Source organism: Petaurus breviceps, unplaced genomic scaffold (assembly GCF_028583685.1).
Source record: "Petaurus breviceps papuanus isolate PSGF00001 unplaced genomic scaffold, PetGlider_PUasm1.0 90537, whole genome shotgun sequence".
Lineage (NCBI taxonomy): Eukaryota > Metazoa > Chordata > Mammalia > Diprotodontia > Petauridae > Petaurus > Petaurus breviceps.
In genome coordinates, this window is record NW_027187271.1 from 1,613,541 (window position 1) to 1,637,340 (window position 23,800).

At 43.1% G+C, this 23,800-nt stretch overlaps 3 protein-coding genes across 4 annotated transcripts in view; 2 read left to right on the top strand and 1 right to left on the bottom strand.

Moving 5' to 3' along the window:
• Window positions 1-8,456: 8,456 nt before the first annotated feature.
• Window positions 8,457-10,008, top strand: PPP1R35 (protein phosphatase 1 regulatory subunit 35). The gene is made up of 4 exons (XM_069063274.1): window positions 8,457-8,831; window positions 9,051-9,324; window positions 9,438-9,580; window positions 9,723-10,008. The coding sequence occupies exons 1-4, from the start codon at window positions 8,607-8,609 to the stop codon at window positions 9,894-9,896; spliced, it is 816 nt and encodes a 271-aa protein (XP_068919375.1). The 5' UTR covers window positions 8,457-8,606; the 3' UTR covers window positions 9,897-10,008.
• A 574-nt stretch (window positions 10,009-10,582) lies between these two features.
• MEPCE (methylphosphate capping enzyme) lies at window positions 10,583-16,023 on the bottom strand. Its single transcript, XM_069063271.1, has 4 exons — window positions 13,323-16,023; window positions 11,635-11,853; window positions 11,289-11,415; window positions 10,583-11,126 (listed from the first exon to the last, which is right to left on the bottom strand). The coding sequence occupies exons 1-4, from the start codon at window positions 14,964-14,966 to the stop codon at window positions 11,074-11,076; spliced, it is 2,043 nt and encodes a 680-aa protein (XP_068919372.1). The 5' UTR covers window positions 14,967-16,023; the 3' UTR covers window positions 10,583-11,073.
• A 246-nt stretch (window positions 16,024-16,269) lies between these two features.
• ZCWPW1 (zinc finger CW-type and PWWP domain containing 1) overlaps window positions 16,270-23,800 on the top strand; it is a 42,061-nt gene continuing 34,530 nt past the window's right edge. The window contains exon 1 of one of the 2 annotated variants that reach the window (XM_069063273.1): window positions 16,270-16,734. The gene's annotated coding sequence lies outside the window, so the exon portion shown is untranslated. The remainder of the gene's footprint in view (window positions 16,735-23,800) is intronic. The other variant, XM_069063272.1, reaches the window with a different exon arrangement.

Genomic DNA, 23,800 nt, shown 5'->3' on the forward strand with positions numbered 1-23,800 from the left:
GTGAGTTCCTGGGTTTGTGGGGGTTGGTTTTTTTTAGTCTTCCTTTGGATTCTGGATGTCTTAGACTATGGAAACAGTTATTGCTTATCTTTAGCACATAATTTCTGTCTAGTCTTCCATCTTGTTGCTCACAAGACCTATAACTTCTCATTTCTTTTTCTTTGATGATGTCCTTTACCTCTTGCATGTAAGTTACTGTTTATAATATGGTGCACTCTTACTTACATCTAACTTATCATGGAAATTCTTGGATGAGTGAACTACAGAAGATTAGTAGCCCACAGACTGATATTGAAGGCTTGAGTTCATTATCCCCAGCATGCCTGGCATGTAACATTCATTCATAATTCCTACGTAATCCTCCCAGAGATAAGACTAGTCACTAGCCTCATGTCAGAATTTTTTCCAAACCACAAGCCTCCCCAAGACTTTCCCTGGAAAAGTTGGAAGAGCATTGCCTGTATTTTACTACCCATCCTTCCTTTGGAATTAAAAAATTTTCCCCTCGGGGGGTGGCTAGGTGGCACAGTGAGTAAAGCGCTGGACCCTGAAGTCAGGAGGACCCGAGTTCAGTTCCGGCCTCAGACACTTAACACACACGCAAAAAAAAAACTAGCCATGTAACCTTGGGCAAGTTACTTAACCCCAATTGCCCTCCAAAAGGCAAAAAAAAAAAAAATTCCCCTTACTAAGGCTGTGGGCTGGCTCAGTATGGGGACAATGTCTGGTCTATAGCCATGTACTTTTGATATCTTGAAATAATTTTTATTGATGTATTTTTCTTTACATTATCACAGTTTCTTCCAGGATCCCTCCTCTTTTCTCTCACATAGAACTATACCTTATAATAAATAGTATGTGGTTAAAGACAAAAACAGAAAGAGGAAAAATAGTATAACTGATCAGTACATTGAAAAAGTCTGAAAATATGTGCAATATGCAACACTTATATACTTCTCACCTCTACAAAGGAGTTAGATAGAAGTGTCTTCTCATATCTCTTCTTTCAAGTTATGCTAGCTCTTTGTAATTTTGAAACATTCACTTTTGAATTTTTTTGTGTGTATGGTTGTTCTTCCCATTTACATTGTTGTCATTGTATAACTGGTTTTCTTGTCTCTGGTTTCTTCATTCTACATCAGTTCTTAAAGATTTTTCCATGAGTCTCTGTTTTTATCATATTCATTTCTTTTTTTTTTAAGCAATCAGGGTTAAGTAACTTGCTCAAGGTTACATGGCCAGTTATTATCATATTCATTTCTTATAGCACAATAATATCCCATTATATTTATGCAACATCATTTGTTTAGCCATTCCTCAGTTGATAGGCATCTATTTTATTTCCAATTCTTTGTTATAACAAAATGTGTTGCTATAAATTTTTTGATGTCTATAGGGACTTTCTTCTTATCAATAGCCTCATTGAGGTATAAGCCTCATAATGGAATCTTTGGATCAAAGAGTATGAACACTTTAGTCACCCAATTTGCATAATTCCATACTACTTTCCAAAATAGTTGTATTGATTCACAGTTCCACTAACAACTTTTCCAACACTTTTAGAGCTAGAAATGAGATACATTCAAAAGGCATTGGTTATGCAGACCCTGGATCTTGGTTACTCTTTTTTCTGACAATATGTGTGATTCTGATGATAAAGAAAACATTGTAAGGGGAAAGGCTTTGAACCTTCCTCCCCAATTTGAGTCCAACATATGGTCCATAAATCTGAACCTGTATCTTTTGTCCATTTACATTTGTTCTTTTATTTCAAGGGAAGGATACTTGGCCTTGCGAGTCTGGAAAGGTCAGGAGAGTGGGCCACCAAGAGTTCTGCAAGTAGAGTTCATGCCAACTTTTGTGGCTAGCTATGATGTATAAAAAGTTTGAGAGACATAGTTTCTGGGTAATTAATTATTTTATTAATAATGCTAGCATGTTATCAATAAAAGGATGACCATCTTTGGCCATCTTGCTTAGACTAAACACAAATCATGGAACACACTCAACACCTATATGGAAGAGTTCCTGAGGGTAGAAATCAACACTGATTGGTTAATAATTAGTGAGAGAATGATTATTATAATGAGCAGTGGACTTATTCTAATGAAGGTCTAGATTGTGTGACTCTGATCATTCAGTTCTGGTCAAAGAAACTTAGCTATATTCATACCGTGTTTCCCAATAATAAGACACTGTCATTTTTTTTTTTGGACAGAAAAACACCAGAGGGCTTATTTTCAGGGGAGGGCTTATTTTAATGAACATTGACAGCAATTTTAATAAACAGGTAAATGTGAACAAAAAAATGTACCTTTATTCAATAATGAATTCAATAAAGAACAGGATGACGTGCTCACTGCTGCAGCTCTGATTGGATGCAGCTCGGAGTGTGGCGTGCGTTTCATGGGGGGGGGGGAACGGTGCATACAGAGGGTACCATAATATAGTGTGTAGCACAGGGGGTCACCTTCACTACAGTAGCAATCTCAATAGGGCTTATTTTCGGGGGAGGGCTTATTTTAGAGGAATCTTACACAGTAAGGGGAGGGCTTATTTTCGGGATAGGTCTTATTATCGGGGAAACATGGTATTACCCTGCCTGACAAAAGGGAGACCTGCCTGAATAAAACATAATGCTCTAAAAGAGTGAGCTAGATATTTGTATATAGAAATCCTAAATAATCCAACATAAAAGGAAGGAAGAAAGGAACAAATGAACGAAGGAAGGAGGGTGGTAAAAAAGAGAATTAGTTGTAAAGGAACTGACAAAAAAAACAATTCATCATCCTAATTGTGAGTCATGGGAGACACTGGCACAGTGTTCTATGAGCAAAGAAGAATTGTAGTAGCTCACAAGAAATGTGAAATGTGCAAATTTAGAGACATCTCCATTCCAAATGTTCATGTGGACTATTTGTGCCCAACCTGTGGTAGAGCCTTCCAAGTTTATATTGGTCTGATCAGCCACAGTTGAACACACTGTATCCTGACCCCAAGCTCTAATTTCTCTCAAACTTTGTCTCCCTAACCCCCAAATCCTAACCTGCTGGCTCAGCAGAAATAACCTATCCTCATTTCCCATCTCCCTCCTTGAGTTTTCTTCTCCTCTTTTCAGTTGCCCCTTTGTACAGTACAGTGTTTATTAGTATGATGTAACTGGTAGATGTAACTGGTAGAGACTTTATAGAGAGTGGAGTTAGTAAGAAAGGTCTCTATATTTTGGAGGAGAAAGTAGAGAGAAAAGTCAGTAAGTACTCTCTCAGTCCCATTTCCATCACTGACCTAGGTATCATGTTGTACATATAGTGAATACCTCTGGCCTCACTCTCCCAGAGGGAAACCTGTTGCATCTATACTTCAAGGTTCTAGGGGTACCTTGAGAGATTTGGGGGTAGCTCTCAGTCCCCCAATTGTTAGCCACCAGTGACTGACTAATACCACAGTTCCACTTCACCACTTAACATCAATTTGTTATTAAGTCCAGCTTTTTGTGATCCTGTGGTTTTCTTGGCAAAGATAACTGGGAATGGTTTGCCTTTTCCTTCTCCAGTAGATTAAGGCAAACAGAAGTTAAATGACTTGCCTAGGGCCACACAGTTGGTGTCTGAGGCTGGATTTGAACTCAGGCTTTTTTTACTCCAGGCCTCGAGCTCTATCCACTAAGCCATTTAGCTGTCTCTTGATTACCTTTTACAAAAGGATATATAAGCTTTTACCTCCAACATCTCAGGTACACATGCTACCTCAATCTCTGAGGAAAGAGTAGCCTCACTTTTTTTCCTAAGGCAGTTGAAGTGAAGTGATTTTCCCAGGGTCACATAGGTAGTAACTGTCAAGTGTCTGGTCTGAGGCCAGGTTTGAACTCAGGTCCTCTGGACTACAGGGCCAGTGCTCTATCCATTGTGCCACCTAGCTGCCCAAAGTGGCCTCACTCTTAGCACAATTTCTACATAATAACATTGGTTCCCACCAAGTTAATGTACAAATATGGCATGTCAGGTGAGTCCTTGTCTCAGTTGGGTTTTAGAGGTCACTCCTGAGGATGACTTCTTGCTCCTTGGGGCATAGACATTAGACTGGCTACAAAACCCAGCATGGGCTGATTCCCAGAGGCTCTGTCTCGTGACCTTTTAAAACTCACAAGATTAGGGCCAGTTAGGTGGTGAAGGAGATAAAACGCTGACCCTGGGATCAGGAGAGAGGTAAAATGGGGGGAGGGGGTGTAAACCAAATAGCAAAGCAAAAGGCCTGTTTTCATGAGGTCACATATTGTTTCTTACTGTGCACAGTCAGCAAAGGAATCAAACCAAGAACATACTGTAGAAGAAAATGGATGAGTCTCTGGTTGTTAATGGCTTTTTGAAGGCACCCCTATCTGCAGCTACCTAGTCTACTGAAGTTTTCTCCTAACCATATAGTCAGTAGATTGAAACCAGTTATAAAATGCTTCTAATATACTCAAGTCTTTCCAAAGTACTTCCTTCATGACACTCCCAGAAGAATAATTAGCCTCTTTTGTGTGGCAAGTAGCATCAAAGGAGCTCTGTGCATCTTGTCAGAGAACCATTTTGTATAGTTTGGCAAGGGAGGGGAAAAGAAATAGGTAAGTGATCAGGAACTCTATTTACATGACCTGTAATTCTAGGCAATGTGAGGACACCTGGATTTCTGAATAGAGGTGGGAGAGTTGGAGGTTTGATGGCTACTGGGTCTCTTGTTTGGGATGGAGAGAGAAAATAGTAATAGTTTCTCCCTTCTCTATTACTTCATGTGAGTGGGTGCCAATGACTGTAGGGCAAAAGAGCGTGTGTGCATGTGCGTGCTCACGCACGTGTGCCTTCATGCCTGTGTGTCTCAATGTGTTTCTTTATACATATGTATATCTGCCCTGGTATGCTACACAGATATGTACACACATATATGTATTTGTAAATGTAAGGTATATTTGTGTACGTTTCTTTCTTGAAGTGCTCCTGTCCTTTCATGTCAATCCATATCTAACATTCAGGTACTTTGCCCTGATCATATTGGCCTCTGTGCCTTCTAATCATCTAAAATCTCCAGCAGAGCTGTTCACATCCACTGTTATCTGCTTTGGCTAAAAAATTTCCACTGCTTGTTACTCTCTTAATACTTGTGATATTAAGCTTTGGCTGCCTAAAATGAGACCATTCCCCCTCCCCAACCAGTACTTCCTGTTCTCTCATCCTTCTCCTGAACCCTGCCCTTCCTATGTTCCACTCCAACTCTGCCAGCCCCTTCCATTGGGTCTCTCATGGAATCCATCTCATAACTAACCAACAGCTCCACTTGCGCTCCTTCTGTCTTGTATTACTCACTGGGCACTGATGACAGTTTCAGATATTACCCCAGATGACACTACACTCCTCATTATCTTTTCCAAACACTTGCTGTGTCTTCTCTCATGTTCCCTTGTCACTCTGGTCCTGGAAGAGGACTTGGAATACTCCTTGTTCCCCAAAGTCATTTCCAGACTTTTCCTTTGCTGACATCATCCAGCTACTTCTCTTCCTTTGAACCACCCTATCAATAATAGCATAGATGTTTACCAGCTCCTAGATCATATTTCTTCATTTTTCAAGGACTGCAGTACACCATCTTCCTCTCTACCCCAACTTTTACCCTTACACTAAAGGTCTAGTACCCTCTCAGATCCTCTATCTTCCCAAATCCCTTGACCAACTCCTGCACTCTGCCTTAAAAACAGAGATATATAGGAAGAGTTACATCTAGATCTCACAGACAAATGATCCACAAATGTTTCACTTCCATGACTGAAAGTTCTGATTTTTTAATTTGATTATAGCCACCTATCATTCCATCTCTTCCTGTGCCCTGACCCTTCTAAACCTGTTCTTCATCCTTATTATGACTTTGGATCTCTTGGACCTTAGTATTTTCTCAAAGCATTACCCCTGCACTGCTCACTTTCTTTCCATCCCAATCTTGACTCTAATAATTAACCAGTTCAATTCCACAGTGCCATCTACTCTCAGATCCTTTGCCTCTCTGTCCCCCTTGCTAAACCCCAAACTTGGATTACTCCTACCATTAGTTTCCTCTACTCCTACACAATTGCTGTTGAAGGAGAATGAAGGAAGTAATGGGATTGAACTGATTGGGTCTATAAATTGGGACTATAAATTTATGTTATCTAATCTCAGTTGGGCTTTCTGTTCCTCCCTGATTCACTTTCCCATTTTCCACAGTAGTGTTTCTCATCTCTCCTCAAGTGTCTTATGGCATTCTCTCCCCTTTTCCTCTTAGCTGATATTCTTGACTCATCCTTCACTGAAAAAAATTGAGGGCATTCCAGCTTTCTCCCTTCTTTCTCATTTCATATGCAGACTTCTCTACTCCCAGAGATGATAGCTGAAGAAATGAAAAGAGTCCCTGCAAAAGCACATGGTAGTGCAACTGTGTTCATGAAGTTCATGAACAATGTCCATAGACCTCAAGCCCATGAAAAAGGAAGATCGATCTTAAATTCCATAATCAGCAGGTGATCCCAGAATCTAGGCTTGTAGTTAAAGAAGGGAAAAATTCCTGGGCTGTCTTGGGATCAGACCTAGAGAGAGAAGAGGATTTTCTGTGGCTGTATGCTCTTAGGGGGAAAAAAAGAGGACATTCTACAAAATTACTGTGTGTCACCCTACTTGAAGAGCAATTCCAGGGAGTTTTAGGATTATTAAGGTCTGATGAAAAGGAGACTGATTGTTCAATTGTTCAGTCCCCAGTTAGTGGTGCAGTGGATAGAGTGTCTAGCCTGGAATCAGGACAACTCATCTTCCTGAGTTTAAAACTGGCCTCAGACACTTACTAGCTGTGTGACCTTGGGCAAGTCACTTAACCCAGTTTGCCTCAGTTTCCTCATCTGTAAAATGAGTTGGAGAAGAATACAGCAAATTATTCCAGTATCTTTGCCAAGATTCAAGAGTCGTCCATGACTGGAAAATGACTGAACAACAAAAAGTATGTTTACCTTCTAAGGTAGGGTTAAATTACCAGGTGGCACTATGAGCCTTGGGGAGGACAGGTCTCTGTGGGGGACAGGGATTTCTCTGCAATATCAGGGTGTTATCCTGTTAGAAAGCTAAGTAAAGTTGTCTTCTAGGATCTGATCAACTATCTAAGAGCTTTATATTTCTCTGTAGCTTTCCTCTAAATCCTTTGCATTTTGTACATTTTCTGGTGGGGTGAAATAAAGGTTGTCCTGTACTCACTATGCATTTAGTATCTTGAGCGCTTTATACAGCTAGGGACTCTATTTACCCACATTTGAGAAAACCTGAATATGAACTTTATACCTTGAATATATTAAGATATACTCCTAGAATAACTCCAGGGGACGGCAAAAGAGAAAATTACCCTCTTGGGGTCATTAGGGAGGGTCCGGACCACAGGTTACACTGGACTGGAACAGAGATGATGATTGGGTGTTTTTGGAGGGCAAAGTTTTGTATTTGGGTGTTTTTGGAGGGCAAAGCTATGTATAATACGGAGACATTACCTATTCTGATATAACTGAAACCTAAAGACCTAACTAAAATACAAGAGAATCCAGTATATATGTGCATCTTCCAGTATACCAGGTAGGAGTGTGAAGTGGTGAAATGAATGTTGGAATTGGGAATGAGGTGAGAGCTGGCTGTGGATATCCCCTCTAAAACTAGCTTGCTGTGTAACCCTGAACCTCTTTTCTCATTCTTAATTGGAGTTGTGCCTGTGATTTCTACCTTACAGGATTCATTGCGAAAATTAAATGAGATAAAAAGAGTGTTTTAAATGTCAGGGACACTCGCAATTATTCCAGGCTCCTGTATTTAATAAATGTGTTGGGGTGTGTGGCAACTCTAAAATGTGGTTATGGGGAAGTATAAGGAAAACGGACTTTGATTCCTGGGAGAGAGGGAGGTTGGGATACAGGGCGGACCAACTGAGACCAAAAGATGAGAGTGCCTTGACTGTCAAAGCACTGACCCGTTTGTCTATGTGGAACACCTGGCCACTCTAGATTCGGAAGCTATTCTGGGCCTGGGAGTCCGTAAGGGACACAATCTTTCCCACTGTCTTTCATTCAGAATGGTACCGTGCACGCCTAGGACAGCGGAGAGCAAAGACACCATTAATATCCACTCACTGAAGCTAAAGAGAGGACAAAGGTGCTCAAGGAGTGCGCCCCGTCCCTGTGCACGTTGGCTGTTCGCATGACGTCACAGAAGACAAACGCGGTTGGAAGCCAATCGTTCGCTTCCCTTCGTTCCGCCCCTCCTCCTTCCCTCCCTCGGGCTTTACTGAGCCTAGGAGTCATAAACTCGTCAGTCCTCGCCATCTCCTGATTGGTCGTGAAGCTCTCCAGTCTAGGCCAAGAGGAGGGGGGAGGGGGACGGTCCATGTCGACTCAGCGCGGAAACGTAGAAAAACCCAGAGAAGTGACGCATGAAGTGGGAGGGGATTATTCTCCCAGCCTTCTCTTGGGAACGCCAATCAGTGTTGGTGGCGGTGCCGCGGACCCTGGACTGTAGCGCTTCTGACCGCTGGGCCTACTCCAGCTCTTCTTCCCCATTGCCAATTACTGGATTATGCTGAGTCGGGGCAAGGGGAGGTTCGGGGGACTCTCGAGGGAGGGGGTGACCGTGGGGGCTCCAGAAATAGAACCCGAGCCTTTTGCCTCCAAGCCCGAGCCCGAGCCCGGCCTGGACCTGAGTCTGAGCCCTGGCCCGAGGAGCCCCGAGCCGCCCTGCTCCATCCTCCGGCTGGAGGGAGCCAGGTCCGGGGGACGGAGAGGACGGCACAGAGCGCGGCAGGTGAGGAGGCGTCGCCTCTCTTGTTCCCTCATTCCTGCTTCACCCGGTCCCCCCACTTCTGTTCCAGACATCCCCACTTACTTGTCATCTTTGCCCCACTTCCTAACTTTGTCTCCATCGCTAGATGCACACTGGTCTAAGAAAAACGTTAGTCTCCGTTTCGTACGCTGCCCTCCTCCCCCCCCCCCCCCCCCATATCTACTGTTCATCTCTCTCCAGGTTCGCTTTCACTTGGCTTCCCCGTGTCAGTCTCCTTCTTCCAGCGTGTCCCCACCACGGGGGAAGCTACCCACAGAAGAACTTTTGGAGAAGTGTGAAGCCTTACCACACCTCGTAGCCCCAGGGCTTCAAAGTACTCTGGCCCTGGGGCAACAACTGGAGTCCCTTAGGGAGGTCACAGCCCTGGGGCAGTTTGATGCCCTGAAGGCTGCAGAGGAGCAGTTGAAAAGTTCATTCCTAAGTCGCTGTGAGATGGAGGAAAACGTATCTGAGGGTAAGGAAATAACTGGCGGTTAATTGGGAAGTTTCCCACCAAAGGATAAGGATTGTAGGTCCAGGGGCAGTTGCAGCTCCCACCCCAGCAGGCCCACTACCTTTTCCCATCAGGGTTGAACGTGCCTAGATCCCAACGGCTCTACCGGGACCTGGTGAGCCTTCAGGTGCCAAAGGAGCAAGTGTTGAATGCTGCCTTGATGGAAAGACTGGCCTTGCTTCCACCACAGCCTCAGGTCCCGATCCACAAGATAAAGGTTTGTGTTTGGAGTGGAGGAGGCAAAGGAAAGGAGGGGATACACTTCATCTTTGGGTCCCAGACCCACCTCTGGATTCTTCTGGTTGTAAAACTTACCTATCTGAGCTATTATTCCCAACTTGTACTCCAACCCCAAACAGGAGGTTCCTGAGGCAGGTCCAGAACTAAGCATCTTATGTGATCCCCAATCACTGGCCCGTGAGTCTCCACACTTAATACTTGAAGGATTCCCTCTCTTGAAGCTAAAGCCACAGACCCGTCCTGCAGAGGATACCTTCCTCATGCATCAGACTCTCAGACGGTGGGATACATAGTATTACAGAATTGCATTCACTTTTATTTTTGTTGTGGTGGGAGGGTGGGTGCACACGTTGGGATTGTCCTTTTTACATTTGGATTTTATAGAAATAAAGTTTTTAAATAAGTGACCTTTTTTCTAAGGATTTGGGAAAGGATGTTAATTAGTAAGGCTTAGCCTAGTAAGAGCCTAATAACAGCTCTTGGAAAGTTTCTCTTATTGAAATACTACTGTGCTACTCCCATATTCTAAGGTTTGAACCTTCCAGGGGATGAAGATGGTAAAGAGTATGAAGATAGCTTCCCCCCTACCTAAAACAGGATCCCAGTAATTTCTCTTTTATATGAAATAGGAGTGGGGGGAGATAAAAGGTTGATTTCCTCTCCAGTTACTGGATTTAAAGTTTTATATCTTCTATTCTCTTCTTGTGCCTGGCCACATTTGAGGCTATGGGATCTCCTTCAGCAGAGGACAACCTGACTGGGACATGTGACTATTTGTAGAAAAAGTAAGAGTTCTCCACACCTCCCTAGTTAATAAAAGCCCTACTTTACAGGAGTTTTAGCCTCTTCAATGGCCCATTCCTTCAACACACCTCTAACACACCAACCTGGGACATTATTTGCAGAGGGGGCAGAGTTCTGCTCCCTATATATATATCTTCTCAGCCCATTATCTAAGCAAAAGACTTAAGTTTAGGGGTCACTGCCTTCAATATCAGGTTTATTGTGCTGCTTTCACCCCAAACCCTCTCTTCCCCCCATCACACAAGGACCATCTAGAGGGGACTTCTGCAGCATCTGGTGATAACCAATCCTAAGTTGGTCCACTGAAACGTGGCCAGGGTGCCCACCAGGGGCTAGGAATCGAAGGGGTGGGTGGGGAAGAGACAAAAAGGGAAGGCCCAGAGCAATTGAGATTTGGACACCCAGCTCCCCTTACTAAAAGCAAGGGTTCACAATCCATATCATCCAGCGTACTAGGCTGTGGGGAGAAAGCGGTGACAATCTTTAGTCCAACTGTGCCTGCTGCTTAGGTGCTGGAGGTTGGTAGGCTCCTTGTTAAAGATAGTGGCAGGAAAACAAATTAGGTATTGGGAAGAGGAGCAAGCCATGAGTAGGACTTCTCTCCACCACCGCCCACATGTCCTCAGTAACACAAGCAGCCTCTGATCTTTGTCCTTGAAGGGCTCCTCAGTGGCTAGGGGAATTAGCCTTGTGGAACAGGTATACAGGACGCTGGAAGCCTGTAGGGAAAAGATAGATGAGTGTTGCAATTTAAGACCCCCCATAATTTCTACTGTTCCTCAGCCAAGCTGGGAGGTACTACCATCCACTTGAAATCTTCTACCCACTCCCCATTCCTCACACCCAAAATACAGATTAAGATGGGCTAGCCTGGATCTCACCTTTGGAAGAGTTGTGGGGTGTGGCCACAAGCTCATAGCTAGAGAAGCCAACCTCAGGGGATGTCAGGTAGGAACTGAACTGCTCAGGTTTCAGCTGAATTCGATAATAATTCTTGTAGATAGTTTCCTAGGAATAAGCACAGGCACTAATCTTTCTTTGTATTCCCAGCACTTTGCACAGTCCTAGTATATTAAGTTCTTAATAAATGTTTGTTTACTTATTTGGCCCCATTCTTCCTCCACTAGCCAAGAATTTTTAGCCTGAACCCCATTTAACCAATACCCCTCCCCTTCCCCCCATTTCATAGGAATGATCTCTTTCACCTTCCCCTAGGGTCCAACTTACTGTGAGTGTCTTCCTTTTGCCATAGGATGACCAAGGCTGGGGCTCTAAAACCAAAATGCCCCCAGGTCGTAGATGGCGGTAAATTCTTCGAAACATTCGCTTCAATCCCTCATCACCCCAGTTCAGATGCACCCATTTAGTGAGACTGAGACAGAGCACCACATCATACTCAGGAGCTTGGGCTTCTACCAGTTCATCTCGATCTAACACATAATTACCCTGAAAAGACAAGGTTTTTTTTGGATAAAGGTTACTACAGGGAAATCAGTATTTTCCACTCCTTTATTCCGCTATGGACTCCCAAATAAGTGAGGCAAATTTTAATTTAAGGTTCTGCCTTTCAGACATTTCCCAAACAAGCTTATTGAAAAACTACCCTAGTTGAATGTCACTCTGCTGTAGCACCTCTGCTTCATTCTGGCAGAACAGAGAAAGCACAAGGAAAAGAGTATAGACAGTGGGGAGAAGGCTGTACCATGGACAAACCTCCACAATTAATTAGTTATCTGAGGGATGGACAAGGTCATCATAGAGAAAGCCCTAGTGTTCAGCCTTGACCCAATTCTAGTACTTATCTCCCTCCCACACCAATTTTCCTAGGATAAAGAAGTATTACCTCATGAGGTCTTGGGCAGCCCCTCCAGTCTTTCCCCATTCTCTGTCATCCTCCCCACTGCCCCCACCCCTCCATTTGAGAGTTTCAACTAAGTTTTCTTCTGTGTTAAATTTTAACACAACTCAGGAGAATGTAAGCTTTGTAAGTGCAAGGACTGTTCATTTATTTTTATGTCCCTGGTGCCTGGCAGAAACTATGCACTTAAACGTTGCAGTTAAATAAAAACTTAAAAAAAACTCACTGTCCCCAAAGCCTAACCCTATCCATAGCTCTGACTCCCTACCAAATTTATCAGTCCCCTTTATCCTACTGTACAGAAGATCTTGAACTGAAAGGTTCAGATCCTACACTTACTACCTATGTGACCATGTGCAAGGCACTGAACTACTCTGGGCACTTGATTTCATCTGTAAAATGAAGAGGTTGGACTAATCCAAGGGGACCTTTGGACCTCACAGGTTCTTTCTAAGGCTAAATCTCTATGTCCCTAAAATCTTTCCCTACACCTTTTTTTTTTTGCTCTATTCTTGGGTAATCCCCTAGTTTTCTGACCAATAACACTCAAACCAATACATTAAAGGAGAAAAATTGACTACAGGGTTTTAGCTTTTTTATCATGAAGATAAGGGTTGTTGATCCTCTGGTACATCTAACCTGAAAAACACAGGAGAGGCACCAGACCAGATACCTGTCACTTGAGTATGGTTCCTGGGATAGTTCTAAGGTCAAGTTTTTGCCAATTTAAAATACTCAATGGAATAATCCTAGTCTTGTTGAGCAGACTCAGTTTAAAGGTGTAACAAGGAAGAGGAATCCCATACTCACTGCCTTATAAATAAGCACCCTGAATTCATGGGAGAGGGAGCATATGCCATTAAGGTGGGAAGTCAAGGCCAAATCAGCACAAGCCTTAGCTCATTTTCAAATATGAGTTCCCAAGCTGTAGTTCAGGATATAGATAATAAGAATAGTTTTGCTCCTAGCCATAACTGACTCTCCTCCCTCCCATCATGGCACAGTAAACAAGTTTGCAAAAATATCCCTTACACCAACAGTTACTAGGTCTCCTTACCGTGATGAAGACAACATTGTTGGGAAATATGGAGGCATCAGCCCCATCCAGAGGCACTTGGGGTGCAGCAATGGGGCCCCGACTGGCAGTCAGGGAGGCTGGGAAACAGCTCTTCTTTCGGGTGGTAGCAATCCCCTTACCACCCTCTGGACCTTGGACTCCTTCAGGTGGCTGGGGCTTGAGACGAAGCTCCTCAGATAGATAATGTCGGATGTTCTGTCGAGCAGAGTGTATGAGCCGAGCATCGATGTCTACACCCACTACTCGAGCTGGGCCCCACTTGCAAGCAATGCTTAGTGTCAGGTGGCCTACATTGCAACCTAGGTCCAGTACATCACGGCCCTGGAACCATTCAGGCCTCATCACCCGAAGCCTCCCATCCTCACAATTTGGGTTTCGATAGCCATAGTATTTGCAATAGTTTCCATATTGGAACTTACTTTGCTGCTTCTTGAAACCAGCTGCAGGCAAAGGGTGGTCATGATGGCGACCTCCCCCTCTTGCCCGGACTTTCTCCTTTGGGCCCTGGCCACCAGCCCTGGCACCTGACTCAGACTTGCTAGAAGTCCTACGACGTTTCCGGTGGTGGCGGGAGGAAGAAGACAAGGGAGCAGGTGTAGTTGAAGTAGCTGAAGGGGCTGCACGAGTGCCTGGGGGGTCCTGTGGGGCAGGCAGAAGGGGAGACACTACTTCATCCCTACAGTTGATGGCAGTGTTCAGTTCATAAGGCTGGGGGCCATCCCGCCCTTGCGACCTCTGTCGTTGTTGCAGCTGCTGGGGGGTGGCTTCTCCATGCAGCGAGGGAGTTGTGGAAGTTGGGGGAAGTGCAGAGGAGGTGGGATCATTCCCCCCAGGTCCGCCTGCCTGTTGCTGGTGGTGCTGTCCACGATGTCGATGTCGCTTTCTACCAGTCTTGAGTGGTGAGGCACGAACCACTTGGGCCTCATCAGTGCAAGCATTGAGGCTGAGTGGGTCAGTGATGTCCTTGGGAATGAGTATTTCCACAGGGTCTCTCCCCTTAGCTGGCAGTGGGGAGGATTTAGGAGTCTCAGCATTGAGTGCTCGACTTACCTCCTCATCCAGGAGGCTATTCAGATTCAAAGGATCAAAGATGTTGCCCCCCAAGAGAAAATTAGAGGGCAAGACTGGGTCGCAGTCCGAGTTAACTCGCCTACGCCTCTTGAAGGCTGGATGCTTGAAGCCACCCACATTACAGCTATTTCTTCTCTTGTTCCCACCGGTCCCCGGAGGCCTATGGGGCTGGAAGCCATTACGCTGTCTGGGGGGTGCTGGGGTCCCTAGTTCGGCCCCGCCCCATCCCCTTCGCTCCTCCTCCATGTCAGGAGGAGGGGCCTCTCCATGAGCTTCAGACGGGCGGGCCTCCCCCTGCGCCATCGGGTCGCCACTTCGCTTCGGATTCTGGCCAGCCCTACTGGGAGACGGGGCCAGAAAGCCCTCCCTGCCTGATACTGTGGGCGTATGTGGGTTTGGTCCCTGAGCTGTCCCGCCACAAAGCTCCCCGGAGGAGGCCTCTCGATATGGCTGCACCAGAGTGCCACCCCCACCACTGGAATCAGCTTTGAGGGGTGGCGGCGGCGGGGCCGGCACGAGGAATGGCTCCTTCTCAGCTGCCATCTCGATCATCTCTTCCCCCCTCCCCCGATTAGGCTAACGAGGGAGATCAGGGGGCCTACACCCCCTCCTTTTCCCCTTCTTCCTCCCCGCCCCTTCTCCCAGTGCGCGCGTAACCCCGCTCTTCCCTTATTCTCTCGCGTCTCCACTAACCCGCGCGAGACCAAAACAAGCTGCCCGCGAGACCCGAACTGAGTAAGAAAACAACAGAGCCTGCGCTTTTTCCTCCACCCCTCCTAATGCGCGCGACCAGATACACTGCGCGTGCGCACTCAACCCCACGCCCCCTGTTGTGCCCACACCAGGGACAGAACAAACTTAACGGCTAAAGGCTTTTTAAAAAGGGAACCACCAATTCCAAGTGACACCCCTTTTCCTTCGCAATGATCTCCCTCCCACCCGTATCCTTCGCGCACGCCCACCAACCGTCGGCGTAGGGCCGATGGGAAGAGCTTCTTTACATCCGTCCCCGGCTCCTGGGACTGAACGTCTGTGGCCTCCGCCCGGCTGCTAGCCCTGGTGCCTCTCTACCCCGCCTCTTTCCTCCTCGAAAGGGCCACGCCTGCGCACTCGACCTATCAGTCTCGCGCTTCTAGGCGCTGCACGTGCTGGGAGCTACCACTCACCCACAGCTCGGGACTGCAAAGCCAGTTTCTTACCCCGTTAAACCCTCAGCCAAGAGAGGGACGTAACTGCATCCTTGAAGGGGGTGGACGCCTCAGTAAATTAATAATTACTAATTACTTCACACACACCTCAAATCCTTCAACTAGGGGTACAGAAAAAAAAAGGAAAGTGGAAATAAGAGAGATGGATAGTGGAAGGGTTTGGAGTACACAGGCCTACATTCCCTACGAAAGACCTGTTGTCACTAGAACAAAATCGGTGCCAAGATGTCACCTTAACTCTCACACACTCTCCTGGCAGAGAAGAGCGGCTAAGAAAAAAAGAAAACCGAGCTCCACTGAAATAGCCAAAAGATTGCCTGAGACTTTCCCTAAAATGGAATGATTAGGTTTCTTCACTGTATCCCGTTTCCCTACCTCCTAGACAAATCAAAAAGGCCGGAAGGGGTGGGAGATATTGCGTCACTCCCCATTCTTTCCCTCCCACCGTCACCACCCCGACCGCACCTGCGCACAGGTTCCCTTCTCTTTTCTCCCCCCACCCTAATTTGCCCCGATCCAATCAAAAGTAACCATCACCACTTGGCAGATTCTTTGCAGTGAAGGAACGTGGCCTCAGCGCCTCTTCACATTGGAAAATGAGGTGTTTGGACCGCCTTCGATTAACGCAACCTTCCATCTACTGGCCAATATGAGTCCGGAGGGGCGGGTTTAGGATGGGGCCCTTTGGCAGCGAAGAGGGGAACCGTAGAGGGGCGAGTGGCCAGTAGTTCGTTGAAAAATAAAGGTGAAATGCAACAGAATTAGAATCAGGATTTGGGAAAGGAAAAAGCAACATTATGCATCCCTGGGCAGAGAGACAAGTCATAATGTCAAAAGAGCCATCCCAATTATAATCAGGCGCTGCTCAAGTTAACGAAAAACTGTGGCTACGGCAGAATGGGGTATGCTGGGAATTGTAGTTTTTGCCAATCGCTCGGGGCGAAAGACTTGGCATGCGCAGACAGAAGCCCCTCCCGCTTCTCCGCTTTAACTCTTCGCCTTTGCCATCTATTCTCCACCTGTGCTCATTGAGGGAGAAGCTAGAACGCTCCTGAGAATTGGCCTCGCACCCATGCTGCCGGGCTCTTCTTTGGTGGGAAAGGCAGACGGAGGTGGGGGACCGCGAACTCGCCGGCTGTTGCCTTCTGTTATCCCCTCCCAGCCCCAACCTTAGCTCCCCCATTCCCCAGGTTCCTGGCGCCTCGTGCAAGCTCTGGCCTCCCTCCCCGCCCCTGGCGCCAGCCGCTGAAGCCCCTGTTATTGCGGAGGCCTTAGAGCGCCTCCATTGAGCACCCCGAGCATTTGGAGATGGGCCGAAGGCGCCTTAGTACCAGAGTTCCAACACCCCCCCCCCCCCCCCCCCCCCCCCGCCCCGCATCCCAATGCAAAGCACTCAGCCGGAAAGGATGATTAATCCTAAGAAAGTTCTGTCAGGATCTGATCGCTGGTGGGGAAGGAGTCTGTCCAACCCTAGGTGGGAGGTGGGGGAGAAAGAACTTTTCTTCACTCAGAACTTGATCGTGGAAATGGGCATTTTTATTAGATACTTCAGTCCTAAACCCCTTCGAGAACCTGGTGGGAGGCACCTACCGAGTGTGAGGATGATAAAAATAATGAATCTGGGATCTCAGAAGGAAATCAGCATCGTAATAGCTAGCTTTGCATTTACTGATTGCAAAGCACTTTACATATGTTACTCACAACATATCTGTGAGGTAGATACTTTTATTATCCCAGTTACCGATGGAGGGACTAAGGTGAAGTGACTTGTTCAGAGTCACAGGGCTAATAAGTTTCGGAGGCTGGATTTGAATTCAGTTCTTCCTGACTCCAAGTCAAACACTTTATTTACTAGCTATCTACTGTTAATAGCATAATGATAATAATAGTGTGTTTGTAGAACTTTGCAAATATCATCACATCCTTACAATCCTGGGAGGTAGGTGAGATACGTGTATATGAGATGAAATATTATTACACATATATACATATATTATACATGTTTTATGTAACAATGTATATGTTATATATTACATATATAACATATACATATGCTCTTATGTGTATATGCAAGTCATTAAAGCTTAAAACTACAATAAGATTTTCGGGATTATATAAATAATATGTGCAAACACATATATACACATTTATATGTATACATATATTTATGTGTATACCTATATGTTGAGGTGATTGGGAGTATCAGTTGCAGACTTGAAAGCTGCTGTGACACTAAGGAAAGGAGAGTGTCAACAGGCTCACAGGAGTAGTGGAAGGAAAACAGTATAAAGCTAAATTAGGGTTTTATGGACATTTGAAGCAATATTTGGAGAAATGTCATTGGACTTCAAGGCAGAGCTAGTTAACATTGAGGAAAGGGCCTGATTAGCACTTAGCATCATAGTCAGTTGGCAACACGCATTTATTGAGTGCTTTGCTTTTGTGCTAGACACTGGTAAGCTCTGGGGGTGCAAAAAAAAGGGCAAAAGCAGCCCCTGACCTCAAGAAGCTCATATTCTAATTAGGGAGTCAATATGCAAATAGCAGTGTTTATACAAGATACATATATACAGTGTAAATGAACATAATTAGACATTTCAGATGCTGTCAATGTAGGACTTTGTTTTGCAAATTTGTGTGTATATATTATAAGGCTATCGTTCTTCTTTCTATTTGTTGGTGTTTGGGAATAGTATAATTTGCCAAAAAGAGTGTCTTTGAAGCAGAAAATAAGGAAAGCCAGGATGAAACACTGACAAGTAGGACAGTTTTGAAGGTTACATGTGGAATTTAATATCCATTTTAAAGAAGAACATGTTTGTAATAGAGGTTTACAATTTCATGTATAATCCTCCCTATTCTATATATGGTCATAGGATCATAAGATTTAGAGCTGGAAGTCATTAAATGCAAGTCCCTAATTTTACAGTTGAGAAAACTGAAACCCAGAGAAATTAAGTGATTTGCCCAGTGTTACACAGCTAGTGTCCAAGGCAGGATTCCAAATAAAGTAGGTTTTTCCAATCCAAGCCAAGTACTCTGTAAATTGGAAATGTTCACTTTATTTGGTGTTTGTTAAATTCAATATTTTAAAAAAAAATTTAAATAAAAATATTTTTTAAAATTAAATTTAAAAGATTTGAATAAATAAAATTAATTAAATAAATATTTAAAATTGAAGAGTGGTCATGTTTTGGGGCTTCCTTGGGCAGTCTGGACCAAGAAGTCCTAATACATTCCCAGTAGATACATTTACTAGAGAGTGTTATCAGTTTTCTGTTCTATAACCCTTATTTCCTTGCTGTCTTGAATCTGTTGTCTCTCCAGGTTTTAATTGAGTACGTGGTAGTTTCTTTAAAAGCCTAGGTAGCCACTTACGAAATGTGTCCAAATGTAAATGGAAGGGAGAGGGAGAGAAACTGAAAGCTGAAATTCCATTTTATGGTATAGAATATCCATGACTTCAACATTCTAGAACCCCACCATATGTAACTTGTACAACAGATCCAGTCCACTGAAGGGACCACAACTCAAAACTTTTCCTGCTCGATAAAATCTGCCAAAACTTATACTGTACTGACATAACCTTCATCAACTCAGGTCAACTCCACATTTTGATGAAGCATCAGAATAGGACTTCTACCTCATCTTGTCCAGTCTCATCTAAATTTTGTTTCTCTTCCCAGAACTTTGATTCCCTTTTCCTATAGAAAGCAGAAAAAAGTCAGAATGATCGAATGAAAATTCAAGGCCTAGCTGGATATCAGCTCTGTCTTTACTAAATGTTTGGGCAATAATGGAATCCAGTAACTTTTTGTCTAACATTGTTAAAAAGGGACCCTGAATTCTTTTAAATTTTTTTTTAAATTTCTATTAGCTAACAAGCTTTTATTAAGTACATACTATATGCCAAGTATTGTGCAAATTGTTGGGGACACAAAGAAAGGTAAGAGACAATCTTTGCTCTCAAGGAACTCACAATCTAATGGGGGAAACAACATGCAAATAACATATAAACAAGATATATACAGGATAAATGAGAAATAATCAACTGAGGGAAGGGACATTAAAGATGACTAGGAAAATCCTGCAGGAGATAGGATTTTAGCTGAGACTGGAAGGGGAGCCACAGAAACCAAGAGGCAGAAATGAAGCAGGAGAACATTCCAGAAATGGGGAACAAATCAAAATGCTTGCCTTTTGGAACAGATTCTATGTGAATGCTGATCTCTTGCCTGAAGAAAAGTGGAATCCAATGTCACTGGGTCATGGGGTTATGTAAGGTATGAAAAGACTAGGAAGGTGGGGAGGGGGCAGATTATGAAGGACTTTTAAAGCCAAACAGGATTTTATATTTAGTCTTGGAGGCAATAAGGAGCCATTGGAATTTATTGAGTAGAAATGGTTAAACCTACACTTTAGGAATATCAGTTTGACAACTAAGTAAAGCTCTGACTAGAGTAGAGAATCTTGAATCAATCGTTAGCCAAAAGGCAATTTAAATAATATGCCATGAGGTAATAAGGACCTGTACTGGGGTAGTGGCAGTATCAGAGGAGAGGAGGGGACGCATGAGAGATGGGATTTTAGAAGATAAAATCAACAGGAGTTGGTGATGAGAGAGTGAGGATTTGAGGATGATACCTAGTTTTGGGCCTGAGGGAGTCATTGAAAGAATGATGGTACCCTTCACTGTAATAGGTGTTAGGAAAAGAGAAAGGAGGGGTTTGGGAAAAAGATAAGAGTTGAGTTACAGGTGACATTTAGTTTAAGATGTCTATGGAATATCCATTTTGAAATGACATTGGAGATTCAAGTTTGGACGTCAGCAAAGAGGTTAGGGCAGAGAGCCCTGGGAGACAACCACTATTAAGTGGCACAACCTTGGCAAAGATATAGCAAAAGTGACCAAGAAGAATTGTTCAGATAGGTAGGCAGTGACCCTGGAGGAAACAGTGTCACAAAAACCTAGAGAATCCAAAAAGAGGGTGGTTGACAGTGTCAGAAGCTACATAGAGGTCAAGAAGGATAAGGATTGAGAAGAAGTCATTAGATTTGGTAATTAAAAAATCATTGATAACTTTGGAGTTTCTGTTCAACAGTTTCTGCTGAATGATGAGATTGGAAGCTAGACTACATAAAGTTAAGAGAGTAGAAAGAAGTGGAGGCCCCCTTCTCTCCTCTGACACTGAAATCTCCCTGGTGCAGGCCCTCATCACTTCACATCTGATCACTTCAATAGCCTGCTGATTGGTTTCCCTGCCTCACTTCTCTCCCCACTCCAATTCATCCTATAATTCAGCTGTCAAATTTATTTTCCTAAAAATGAAGGCCTAACCACATCACCCTCTTATTCAGTAAGCTCCAGTAGCTTCCTATCACTTTCAGGATCAAACATAAAATATTCTCTTTGGCTTTCAAAACCAAACCAGGTATTTCCTACCTTAACGTTTGTCTTTATCTTACTCCCCTCTGCTTTGTTATTCATTGACACTGGCCTCTTTGCTGTTCCTCATACATGATAACCCAGTGTTTTCATTGGCTGTGCCCCATAACTGACTGGAATGCTCTCCTGTCTCATCAATGCCCCTTGCTTCCCTGGTTTCTTTCAGGTCTCAGCTAAATTCTCACCTTCTACAAGAAGCATTTTCCAGTCCTGCTTTATCTAAATGCCTTTCCTTTGAAATTATCTCTAATTTAACCTCTAAAATGTTTTATAGTTTTAGATTCCTATAGTCTTTGGATGATTTTTAGGCGATTACCACCCCAAATATATATATGTGTATGTATATGTGTGTGTGTGTATACAGAAAGATAGTTTTTTGCCTGTTTTTTTTTTTCTTGTTTTACTGCTATAGCTAGCACTTCCAGAACTATGCTAAGTAGCAGTGGTCATAATAGACATCCTTAATTTAGACCCGATCTTATTGAAAAGGAGTTTGTCTGCTCTTCGTTTTGTTCTTGTTGTTCAATCATGTCCTACTCTTCATGACCCTGTGGACCATGCTCACCAGCACTTTCCATAGGATTTTTTTGGCAAAGATACTGGAGAGGTTTGTCATTTCTTTCTCCAGTAAATAAGGCAAGCAGAAGTTAAATGACTTGCCCGGGGTTATACAGCTAAGTATCTGAGGTCAAATTTGAATTCAGGCCCAGTACTTTATCCACTGAGCCATCTACCTGTTTCTTTTCAATACCATACCAAACTACAAAATTATAAAAAAAAAAAACTATAAAAATATAATGGATTTCATATGGTGTAACAAAAAGTCAAGAATTTCAAGAGAAATAATGGAAAAAATGAGAAGGGAGACTATCAGTATCAGATTCCAAACTTCATTACATGTGTTTTGTCTGTTACCAGTTTTGTTAGCATATGTTTGGGCAAAATAGTTTCTGATAATTTCTTTTATTTCCTCTTCAGCTAATGTAAATTCTCCTTTTCCATTTTTGATATGAACAATTTGGTTTTCCTATCTTTTAAAAAAATCAGATTAGCTGTTTATTCTATTATTTTTTTACAAAAGCTTCTCTTTTCTTTCAATGGTCTTTTTGGTTTCACTTTTTAAAAAATCTCTTCTTTAATTTTTATAATTTCTACTTTGTTGCTTAGTTGGGGTTATTTGATTTCTTGTTTTTCAAATTTTAAAAATTCAATGCCCAATTTATTAATTTTTCTTTTGATGAAAATGTTTATAGAGATTTTATTGCATTTGAATTAATAAATAATGTGTTTAATTTTTCTACATTTTTAGTGAGATCTTTATTCCCCAATACATGGTCAATTTTTGTGTTATGTCACACACAACTAAGAATTATGTAGATTACTTCCTATTCCCATTAAGTTACCACCTGAGATTTTTCATCTCTAGTTTTTCTAAACTTCTATTCAAGCCCTTAACTTCTTTCTTATTTATCTTTTGATTAGATTTGTCTAGGTATGAAAGGATATATTAAGATTAAGGTCCCCCAGTATTATAGCTTTATTATCTCTTTCTCTCTCCAATTAACTTTTCAAGTATTTAGGATCCCTGTTTAGATAGATAGATATCATATACATGTATACACACACACATATATGTAGAGCAAAAGAGAGAGGAAGTGATAGAAAGAGAAAGAGCTTAAAATGGCAGAAGTTCTGTGGATGTTTTTTTTTTCTTTTGAATGGTTTTAGGAAAAGACAAAAATGGAAAGGAGGGATGGGAAGAAAAGGAAGAATAAAATGAGAGAAATCACTAAGCATAACAGATATGTAAGATAAAGAGAGAGAGTGTGTATGTAGAGAGAATAACAATTTGTTATGATACTTTTGAGCATATTATGTCCCTTATCTCTTTTAATATTTCCTATATTTACTGTGTCCTTATCTGAAATCGTGATTGCCACCCTGCTTTTTACTTTAATGTGTTCCTATTCCAAGATTTGTGTGTGTCTCTGTGTGCAGTTGTGTTCAGTCTTCCTTTATCTGTTTCAGATGAAAGTGAAGCTTATGAGATGCCTATCCATACCCCACCAACACATACCTTTTCCTCCATGATTATGTGCTCTTCATCTTATGTACCTCTATTATGCTTAATGATTTCTTTCACCTTATTCCTTCTTTCCTTCCAGTCCTCCTTCCTGTTTTTTGTCTTCTCCTAAAATCATTAAAATGGAACAAAACCATCCACAGAACTTTTGCCATTTTAACCTTTCTCCATGACTCTCTAAGATTTAGGGTTCTGTGGAAACATTTATTTCTTATCCCCCACTAATATGTAAATAATTCATCCCCCCATATTCCCTTTTAATTAATCAACCATGTCTACCTTTCTCTTTCTTTTGTCACTGCTTTTCAGTTTCTAAATGTCTACTCAGTTCTGGCCATTTCCCAGGAATGCCCGGAAATCCTCAATCACATTCAAGGTCCACTTTTTCCCCTGTAGTCCTTAACTTAGTTTTGCCATATGTGTTATTCTTGGTTGTGTACTTTTATCTCTTGCCTTTTGAAATAGCATATTTTAAGCTCATTTCTCCTTTTTAGTGACAAATGCTCAGTCTTGTGCAATACTTCTTGAATGAGATAATATTTGTTAAAGTACTTAGCATAATGGCTGGCAGATTGTAGGTGCTTAATAAATTGTAGGTAGTCAACTGGATAGAGCATTGGGCTTGGTGTCAGGAAGACCAGAATTAAAT